Below are 12,530 nucleotides of genomic sequence, written 5' to 3'. Positions count from 1 at the left end.
GAGAGAGAGAGAGAGAGAGAGAGAGAGAGAGAGAGAGAGAGAGACAATATAAATGCAATTTTAGCCCAAAGCTAATCACAAGAACCAGAATAAAGTTATTAACCTTTTTTGTGGCTAAAGTTTTTCTCATTTTATTTTCTAAATATATATATATATATAAATTTTATTTTATTAAATGAGAAAAAACCCACAAAAAATTGAATGCTATGCTTAAACATATTTAGCAAAAAAAAAAGTTTCAATATTAGATATTTTTCATTCAAAATACAAAACATAGCATCAAACCTATAAAAAAATATATATACACAGTATATATATTATATAAAAAAATTCATTTTTGCTATTTTTATGGATCAAAATATTAATAAATTTGATATATAGTTATAAATAATTTTTGTTGTTGTTGTTATTATTGCATATATAATATATTTAATAAATTAGAAATGCGCCTCTAATTGAAACAAAAAAAAATTCAATCAATTAGATTTGAAACATTTAGACAATTTTTGTTTTAATATAAATATATTTTTTGTGTGTGTATGATATCAGGAAATATCGTGCAAAATATATGACACAAAAAATAGATGATACAAAAAAATAATATGAATAATATCATAACAAACAAACAAAGATATCATATTTTACATGTACTGTATATATATATATATATAATAGTAATAAAATACTAACTAAAATGCATTTTGTGTTGACATTATTAACATAACCACTAAAAATTGATAAAAATAATAAATAATAATAAAATGATTTGAAAAATGTTTTCTAGTGTGTTATCACTTGTGAACAACAACGACAACAAAAAATATTAGTAATATTGTCGTTGATATCAATAGAGAAAAAAATAATAAAATAAAATATTTAAAAAAATAAAATTCAAAGATATTGTCAAATAATATTGTAGAAGATTTCCATTATATGAATAATGATTTATATATATCTATTTTATGGACCCTTAACATAGACAGCAATGTTATGGTCAACATTAGCAGCACTATTAGCAGCAGCACTGGTATTATATATATATATATATATGATAGGGAAATAAACAACAAACTAAATGTTTAAACATGTAGTTATTATGGTAGGGGTATCCACAAAATGATAGGGTTTTTAACAACACAACTATCACTATATATATATATGTGTGTGTGTTTGTATGTACAGTATGTCTATATATGTGTATGAATAGATAGACAGATAGTAGTAATACACCTGAATAATACATGGCAATGGGGCTAATAATAATAATACCATTAATAACACATTACTTAAATGGTATGACTTCTCTCTATCTCTAAACATAACATACAATATATATATATAATTTGGTAATAATATTATTGCTATAATTAAAGTATAGGAAAAATCCTAGAGGTGCTAAAAAATTTTTTTGGGATCCAATTGTATGACTATGTGTTTATACCCCCAGTCATAATCACTATCATTTAAACATAGAAATGTATTATCCCATTCAAAATAGCCATTTATACTAAATACTTAATAAATACCATTGAGATAAACAGTTTATATACTGGATTTAACTACATTTTTATAGTAGTAGTTTGTTTACAACAACAACAAAAAACTATTAGCAATATGTTAGTCAAAAATAAATTTTAAATATTAATATATAGTGTATATATTTGATCAAAAATAATAAAAACAAAAGGTTATCATAACATCAAAAATGATAAAAAAATTACTAATAATTTATTTATTAATTTAATTCAATATTTAAAAAAATATAAATTAATATTTTATTAATACAAGTATAGTCATCAGCTAAAATAATTAACCCACAACATTAATTGAAAAATATATATATATATTAAAAAATTGTTATTAAAATATTATTATTATTATAAACACATTTTGCTTAATAAACAACCTGTTATTATGTCTAAAAAAATTTGCTAAATGTTTATTAAAACTTATTGATAATAAAAATATAAGCTATAAATAATATTTTACAAGCATGCAATTTATATTTCATACAAAATAATTAATAATTTTTAATTTATTATTTATACAAAAAAATTTTTTTTAGTAAGTGTTTTTCAAATTATATTTATATTACCCAAATGTGTTTTTCATAAATAATAATAATATATTTAAATCAATAGATGTTTGATGTGTTTTAAATAAATTGAGCAAAATTTTTTAGTTTATTTTATTATTATTAAAATATACAAATTTAGTTTTCTTTTAAATAAAAACTAAATAGCATAAGTTATGTTTTAGATATTTTAAATATATTTAAACTTTTTAAAAAAATCAAACTTAATATTCAATATAACATATTTTAGTTGTTGAAACATTTAGCATAAAATTGTATACTATTTTAAAAATTTATTTGTAAACATTTGATTAGCCATAATTTTTTTGAAAATAATATATATATATATATATATATTCTAATAATTTTCACACTTTTTAAATTTTTTGTTGTAAATTAATATTTAATACTCAATATAACAATAAAAATGTTTACAGTATTTACATATATATATAAATCAAATAATATAGTTATTATGTATATCTTTATACAGTATATATAATATCTACTGTCTTTGAAAAAAATAATATATCAATAATACATAATAAATGATAATTTTAGTGATAGCATACAACCTAATGGATAGATAACACACACATTACACAAATACACATTAAATACATTATAACAACTACTAGTCCTTACTATTCGGTATTAATGGAAAATATATACTGTATATAAAAAATGGTTATCAGAAATAAAACAAATTTTTATATATAATGTGATCGATAGTCATATGAAATATTGTTGGACAACATCATCACCACTACTACTACTACTAGTACTACTACTACTACTATTACCATCACTGCCAACAACAACAACACCAATAACAGGACTGTCAGGAAATGGTGCACAACATGTGAGGACAGAATGGGCACTAAAAATGACAAACTATTCAGACATTTTGATGGTCATCGGGGAATATATATATATGTACTCTACTGTACTGTATGGCACTGGCATCAGGTAAAAGTAGTAGTAGTAGTAGTAGTATTAGTACTAATACTATGCCATCACCAAAAAAAAGTCAGTGTAATAAACATATAATATAAAATGAAAGTCGTGTAATAATATAAAAAAATAGAGACAGAAAATAAGCATTTTTGTCGTCAACACCAACAACGACTAACTTATATATATATATAAGATGTGTCCACTATTACTACTACTCAACACATATCTATTTTATGATATCCAACACACAATACCCATTGGGGGCATCCAGTGCTTAGAAGATAGTATAGATTCTCTATCTTTTTAGTACTACTCTAGAAAATTAGGCCATTCATTGACAATCTCTATAATGTCATGCAATTGTCTGGTTGTGTCTACTGAGACCCTCAACACACACATACATAGCATAGCATAACATAGACACTACTAATACTACTTCGGGAGATGAGATGCCAAGGCTCTGGCACTACACACACACACACACACACATACACACAGATACACACATCACTCATCATCATTGAATGGTGTAATGCCTGTATGTATGTATGTATGTATGTATGTATGTGTGTGTGTGTATGTGTGTTCAAAATCAATTCATCTATATATATCTAAATGTGATGACCCAATCATCCAATCATATTATCAATTGTTTGTGTCGTTCAACACACCAACAATCATACCGTCATATATATAAGTCATTGTCGGACACTCACACACACACACACAGAAAGTTAGAAAATTTCTAATCAACTCTAATGTCTTATATAACTAAAATATAAAGATATACTTTCTCAGTGAATAGGATTATACTGAGTGTATGTGAATCATATGATATATAATATAATATATTAAAAGTTAATTTAGACTAAAATATTATTATCCTATTCCTCTATCTCTAACATAGTTTCCACTAATACTAATACTACTACTGAGATACTGTATGTACAGATTGAGTTAAAGTTTAATCAATAAAAACTTTTCAAATCATTTTTAAAGGCCGGACCCAAAACAATATATATATATATACAACAAATCATATGAGAATACTGTATATATATATATAACTAAATCACAAACCAAAAAAAAAATTATATTAAATTTTGTATTCATCCAAAAAGATGATATAATATAATACATAAATTATACACAAAAATATTTTTCTTATTGTATTGTAGTCTAAAAATTTTTCAGCCAAATAAAACAAAATCAGTTGCTAAATAAATTAGATAATTTAATTTTGCTAAAACAAAACTAAATATTATATATATATATAGAAATTTTTATAAAATCCTAATGATAAACACACACACATACAGTATATAGTACATACATACATACATATAGCAAATTAACAAATGTGTGCAAATATTTGTTATATACAATATACATATATATATATATATATATATATATATATATATAAACAAGTTGTACTAATTAAAAATTTTATTTTTTAAGTATAGCCTATAATTATAATTATAATTTACAAGTAGTTTGGTATGTACACTGGTATATTGTATTTAAATTGTAATTAACAACATACATGTACACAAACAATATACATATATAAATTATTATAAATTAAATTAAAATTTATTAATTATGATGATAAAAGTCAAAATGTGTAAACATCATACATATTTAACCCCTCATATACTGTACTGTACTATAATATTAATATAAAATATAAAGCAGTTTTCTATATATATGTTAAATATGATATCATAAATGTTCAAAACAAAATATGCAGCACTTGTACTGTATGTATGTATGTACACAATATTTTGTACATCATGTATCAAATGGACAGTTAGTTTAGTTAGTATAGTGTATAGTGTATAGAGTTTACTGTATGCAGATATATATATATATAGTGTAATAAATTATTTAGAAAATTGGTGTAAAATATTTATATAAAAATATTATTACAGGAATATTCATCAGAGATAGAAAAATTCAAGTTAAATACATATATATATTATATTTATACCGTACTGTATATATAAATATATATATTTTTTGATAAACAATTTATCTATGACTATAAAACAAGTGTCTGAAAGTCTATATATATATATATATATATATATATATATATATATATATATATATATATACAACAACATGTATATACAATATATATACCGTACTACTACTACTACTGTAAATATAATCACTGGTATATGGGTGGCCTGGTATGTATCATTTATAAATGACAATGACATGGCATGGCATCACTGGTTATATCAAAACACTCGGGTATCAATTGTGACAACTACTGGCACTTACACACACACACACACACACACACACACACACACACACACACTATTCATACAGTATCTCATTATTTAGACATCGCTTTTAAAGTCAAAACTATTTATCTCTTTCTCTCTCTCTCTCTCTCTCTCTCTCTCTCTCTCCTATAACTACTTATGCAATATATGTTAACAAAAATATAGACTATTTTTTAAAAAAAAAACAAGTATCTCATTCATTCATATATTTTTTGTATTATATATTTTAATCGTGAGAAACAAATAGAGAGAGAGAGAGAGAGAGAGAGAGAGAAAACAAATTTCTCTATATATCTAAACAATATCATCAAAAAACTGATATCAAATTACATAATCAATAAATTTAAATCATGTATCTGTCTATCAATTATTGAGATTTGACTTTACAAAAAAATATTTACAAATTATAGATGCATTAATTATTGATAAAAATCATATTATTATTATTATTTAAACTAAACTATTAAAGGATTTTATCTCTTCATATCTTTAAAATATTTGTTGTTAACATATAAAGTATATACAAAAAAATATTAGTTCAATTACTCATTAAACTGTCACTTATTTGTCACAATTTAAATACCAAATGGTATTAATAGTTAAGATAACTATTTTTTTCATATAAATATGTATGAGAGATAAAAACTACACACAAATTTATATATATATATATATATATATTTGATACTCAATGTATTAGCAATAAGCCATTGCTACAGTAAATGCAGTGTATTATTTTTTTTATGCATTTATCAAAATAGATATATATATATATATATACTTTATAGTTATGCTATTAATATTGCATAATATTCAATAGATGTTTAAATTCATGTATCAATAAATACTATATATAGTATATAGTAATGCAAATGTATATAACCAAATACATCCAACAATAATTTAATAATAATAATACCTAAGCTGACTAAAACTGTAAGGCAACCATAATATAACAACTAAGAGAGAGAGAGAGAGAGAGAGAGAGAGAGAGAGAGAGAGAGAGARAGAAAGAGAGAGAGATGCTAAACATTTTAGTAAATAACTAAAATCCAGCTTAAAGTATAGGCACTGGGATATCAATTTGTTTGACATATTGTCACATTGGTGTGTCTATGTGTGTATGTATGTGTGTGTTATATGCCATTGCATGTTGTGTTCAACAAACAAAAAATACATCCATAGATTAGGGATGAGTTTATCATTTAGATAAAAATATTCAATACATTTGCTTATTATTATTATTATTATGTGACTTAAACACCAGTAAGTGAGTGAATGAATGAATGGGTGAGTGAGTGAGTGAGTGAGTGAGTGAATGTATGTATTGAATAACTGGCATAAAAATACAGACATATAAAGTATATAACAAAACAAACCACAAAAATATAACAGACTTAACATTACAAATGGATAAATATTTTTCTATAATATAATATTAAACACTATTTACTGCATTATATGGTATATACAGTACAAAGAAAAATATTTAAATCCCTATTAATAAATTAATACAAACAATACATATAAATACTGTTTCTATATATATATTGAAAAACATTAATATTTTTATTTGCTTTTTGTTTTAACTACAGTATAATCACTGTTCATTGTTTTCTAGCTATTTGTGTGTTCATTAACTAAATAAATAATTGAAAAACTTTTATATATTATATATATATATTTTTTTAGTTTCTAAAGTCGGATAAAAAAGTTTTTTCCTATTATTACAGTATTATTATTGTTGTTGTATTTAATTTTCATTTGACTATACATTATATAATTTAAAAACAATAGTTAAAAAATTTTTATCTCCACAAAAATCCTATGCAATTAAAGAAGATTTATGTTAACCTATAAATACACTGTACTGTCGTTTGTATACAAAGTGATAGTTAAATATATATAAAGCAAAAGTTGTTTTTTATATTATTATTATTATTTCTACTATTATTTATAGTACTGCAAATCAATGGATTTTTTTTATTATAAATAAAAATGTCACTCATTTCATGCTAAATATATTTATTTATATGCCAATTAAAAAACATAATAATAATAATTATAATTATTAATTGATAATAATATAAACTAAAAAAAGATAATTATTTATCTATAACTACATATAATAAACTATAATTTTTTTGTTGCACTTATTTTATGACATACAAAAAATTTGTGGTGTATTACTATATAGATAAATATATAAAATAATATATATATATATACAGTATATTCATGCATAGTATGTACTGTATGTGTGTGTATATATTGGGATTACTTTTGCACCTGTTATTAGTTGTAGAAAATTTTATATATAAATATAAAAAAAAATTTGAGTCAAATATTTTATTTTATTTTTGGCCAAAAATAGCAGCATTTCATACATTCATAAGGATTCCAGATGTGATACAAACCCAAGATTACGATTAGTTTTAAACGTCAAAAATTGCATCGCAAACAACATATCCGTTTAGTTGTGTGTGTTAAGAAAGAGAGAGAGAGAAAGAGAGAGAGAAAGAGAGAGAGTGGGTGAGTGAGTGAGAGAAAGAAAGAGAGAGAGAGAAAGAGAGAGAGATAAACTGCTGAAAAATGTTTTTCATTTGAAAACACATGCATTTCTACGAAAAATTATCGGTAGAAAAAAAATTGCCTAAACTTTACATTTCAAAATAATTCCTCAATTTTGTTGTTTTTTGTTTGATAAATAAATTTATTTCCAAATACTAGTATATACTGTACACTGTACTACTGTATTATAGATTATATCCAAATGTATTTACCAACAAAAAAAACAACACATACAGTATTATCGCAAAAACACTTGAGGTTTTATAATAATAATAATTTGTGTGTAAATACTAATTAATTACACTTTAGAAAAAAATTTCTCTAAACTATAATACATACATAACATTGAAACCGTAAAAATTGGTAATAACTAATTAATTATAATCATTTTTAATAGACCTATTAAACTATATATATATACAAACAAAAAAATATGTTCAATAAACACACACAATATAAAATGTGTCAAACATTTTTCAACACAAAAAAAACACAATTATTTTATATACCCTATTCATCATCACTGAAAACAACACAACAACTGGTAAATCAATTACTAAATATTTATATAGAAAAATAAAATAAAAAAAATATAATATATGCTATAAATTAAATTATAGTCGACAATGATATACATATGTGTGTGTATGTATGTGAGACATACACACATGTATAGGCTATGTACAGGTATATAAAATATATGACATGACATACCTGTTCATATTTTTCAAGCTCCTGGTGATAAATGGTTCTGATTTGTGCGAGTTTGGCCCTATAGTCCGAGTGCTCGATAGCATTTTCGCCGCCCGACTGGCCAGCGGCGGCGGCAGCGGCTGCCGTAGCAGCGGCCGAATTGCCGCCACCTTTTTCGGGTCCGGCCACTCCTTCGGCGATCAACATGTTGTCTAAACGCATCAGTTGTGGATCCGGCGGTTCCTCTTCCTGAGTGTTTCTTAAGCTCAATACTATTACAGATAAATAATTTAAAAAAATAATAATAAAATTAATATTAATTATCAAATTATTATTATTTAGATTTATATATTAATTAAGAAAATAATTTTTAAAAAACACTAATTTGTATTTGAAGTGCAATTAAAATATAAAGTGTTATCAATATTGGTTTCAATTTATTATTTAAAAATGTTTTCTTTTCAAAATAAATTTGTTGTCTATTTATTTATTTAGTTATTTATTTTTAAGTGTATTATTAATAGTATAGTATAAAGAATTTGATTTTTGTAGTATTTATTTAGTTTTATATATATATATATAAATATTTTAAATTATTTATTATTCTATATATATATATATATATGCAAACAAATATACAGTATATAAAATGTAATGTTTTTTTCCTGTATATATATTTTTTTATATATAAATTATTGATGTTTAAATGTATGCAATCTATTTATGCAAAAATAGTTTATGCAAAAAAAATAAATAAATAGATATACAGTATATATATATATTGAGTTTTAAAAGGTTTAATAAATCAAAACTACTACTAAATTTAGTAAGTAGTGAACAAACATTTTTATTATACATATATAAAGTATAATATTATATATAAATAAATTTCAATTTTTTTCTACCAATTTTTTTTGATTAGTAATATATAGATATATATAAAAAGATACTTAAAAAATTTATAGATACAAAAAAAAATTATTACTTTAATATAATTTCAATGTAAATGTCTTGCAATCATTTGACAAACTTGTGTAAAAATTTTATAACAATTATTATTTAATTATTAAAATTTAATTAATATATTAAAATTTATTATTATTATTATCTAATATAATAATAATTTGCATAAATTAATTGTCTAAAATTATTATACTATATATATATATATGCAAATCAATTGCAATATCACTATACTGTGCATTACTTTTTGTATTTTTTTTGTATCTGTTTTATATATGTTATTAAGTAAATGAAAAAATGTTTTAAAATTGCCAAAAACAGTATACATATATACTAATATATATATATATATCAATGTCTAGTGTTGGAAACATTGCACATATATATATCCGACACTTTAGTTTTTTTGGGGTCAATCCTACAACTTATGTTTCATGAAAAATAAACAAAAAAAATGCCAAATAGTTTATAGTTAAAGTTGAAAGATATATTAAAATAGGAGGACTGGTATATATTTTTATATACTGTATATATGGAAAACCTATTGGCCTTATGTTTTAGTGCAATACTTGTACGGATAGATAAATACGGGAAAGTAATGTATTACTCGGGGGACACAAAACTTAGTGAACAAACCTGAGAGAGAAAGAGAGAGAGAGAGAGAGAGAGAGAGAGAGAGAGAGAGAGAGAGCTCTGGTCGGGCTTTACTTTTTTTGTTGTTGGTGTGTGGGGGTCGACAACAACGAGAATAGTAGTAGAATAAGGGGGTAGGGATAGAAAGTCATTTCCTCGGGTAATCACTAGAGAGACATTACCAATGTTTTGGATGGCAAAGAAATATTATATATATATATATATCTACTATATATGTGAAGAAAAATGCCAACTAAGATGAGAGAGAGAGAGAGAGAGAGAGAGAGCAAAGTGAATCCTAAATGAATCCATCTATTTATAAGACATGCAATATTTTTTGGTCAAACCTTACTCCAAGTAATACACCTAATATACACTGTATCTACATGTGCTGTATATTCCTAAATATTATATACCCTTATGTATGTGCTATATATATACACAGAATATTGATATATATTAGTTATCAATATATAAATACAATACACACACACACACACACACACACACACACACACACACACACACACAATGCATTGTTGATGTAGTTATCGCATGAGTCCAGAGTCATTGGCGAGAGGGAGAGTTGGTTGTGATAACCAAAGTAACATAAAAAATAGTAAAATATATATAAATTCAATATAAAAAATATATTGAAAATGTATTTTTTTTGTTGCTGCTGTCTATGCCTTAAGCCATCATCAAGTGTTAGAGGAAAGAGAGAGAGAGAGAGAGAGAGATAGGTATAGCTTTTTATACAGTATTATACAATATGTAAGCATTTATATATATATACTGTTTATAACGTAAAAGTTGAGCTCTTAATTGAATTAAATATCAAATACATTATATCATATTTATAACAGTATATACAGTACATCTGATATTTATACAGTAATAACTTATTAAATATATGAAACATATATAGTCAATGGTTTGACATTTAAAGTGTAAATTTTCTCTATTATATACTATATATACTAAAAATATATATATTTATAAATTATATATATATACTGTAATAACTACGCTATTTCCTAAAAAATATATATACACATACAAAATCACAGTTAATAATAATACAAATAATAATAATAAGCAAAATAATGGGACAAAATTCAATGTAAAGATGAGGAGTAAAAAAAAGTGATCACAAGTCAAGTCAATAGCCCGAAGGCAACAAAAAAAAATATATATTGAAAAATGTTTTCAACAAAACGGAAATGAAATAAACCGACAAAATATTAAATAAATTTAACTCATATTCTTTGCTATATTTAATAAAAAGCAAACAAACTTAACACACATACACACTAACAGACAATAATAATATATGCTTTATATATATATATATATATATATATAAATATTATATATTATTAAATATATAAATTTTATATATAAAAGTCTAAACCATAAGCACATTATATGCTTATAAAACTGTATAGTAGTGGTGGTTATGCATTCATAAAATATAAGGCAAAGGCATCGCATAAATATTTAATAATAAACTTTTATATATATCACACACAAAATGCTTGTGTGAATATGCAGTGGAAAAAACCTTGTTTTTAATGCCAAGTCATGCATAAAACTATGTGTGAGAGAGAAAGAGAGAAAGAGAGAGAGCACAAGAAAATATAAGCAAAGTTTAAATAAATCCCTTCGTCTTATAGACTATTGAATTGAGAATCAGAGGCTGAATGTATGAATTGTGTATATAATATAATATTATATATATATGTATACAGTATATGGTGTGTATGTAAATATATTTTATGCATCTTTTACTTATATATATATATATATATATATATACCGTATATATTGCCTCAACAAAAAAAATGATGAGATGCATAACAATCCCAATGTGTGCTCTCATAAGAAAATCCGATTTTCTCCTACAATGATTCAAAGCCACAATCCAATCAAATGTATAGTTTTTATATATTTATATACTTTATATGCATTGAAAAATACTGAAAGAGAGACACTAAGAGAGTGAGTGTGTGTGTGTGTGAGAGAGAGAGAGAGAGAGACTAAAATGCTATCTACCTCTTCCTTCCGATGCATCTCTACTGTCTTTATAGACATTATAAACACATAGTGAGAGAGAAAGAGAGAGAGAGAGAGAGAGTAAAAACCTAATGATGCCATTCAAGAGAGAAAGAGAGAGAGAGAGAGAGTATTAAATTAGTCCGTAAACGATCCATAGACTCCATTAACTGGGTTTAACTCAAGCAAAGCGCACATAAGTTTATATCGACGTCTATTTAGCTTAGATTAAAAACTCGTTTACTTTTTTTTTATACAGTATTATATGAGTTTATTTTCTTATA

General features: G+C 23.7%; 1 protein-coding gene across 3 annotated transcripts in view; it reads right to left on the bottom strand.

The window, feature by feature from the left end:
* Positions 1 to 12,530, bottom strand: part of LOC128956294 (homeobox protein extradenticle-like) — a 149,685-nt gene that overhangs the window by 13,821 nt on the left and 123,334 nt on the right. For all 3 annotated transcript variants that reach the window (XM_054301990.1, XM_054301991.1, XM_054301989.1), the window contains exon 3: positions 8,617 to 8,867. In XM_054301990.1, the coding sequence (XP_054157965.1) occupies positions 8,617 to 8,867 (251 nt within the window). The remainder of the gene's footprint in view (positions 1 to 8,616; positions 8,868 to 12,530) is intronic.

Source organism: Oppia nitens, unplaced genomic scaffold (assembly GCF_028296485.1).
Source record: "Oppia nitens isolate AA-2021 unplaced genomic scaffold, nextdenovo-longstitch-racon4-pilon3 scaffold2_pilon_pilon_pilon, whole genome shotgun sequence".
In the NCBI taxonomy this organism is placed as follows: domain Eukaryota; kingdom Metazoa; phylum Arthropoda; class Arachnida; order Sarcoptiformes; family Oppiidae; genus Oppia; species Oppia nitens.
This window is presented reverse-complemented; position numbering and strand designations above follow the sequence as displayed.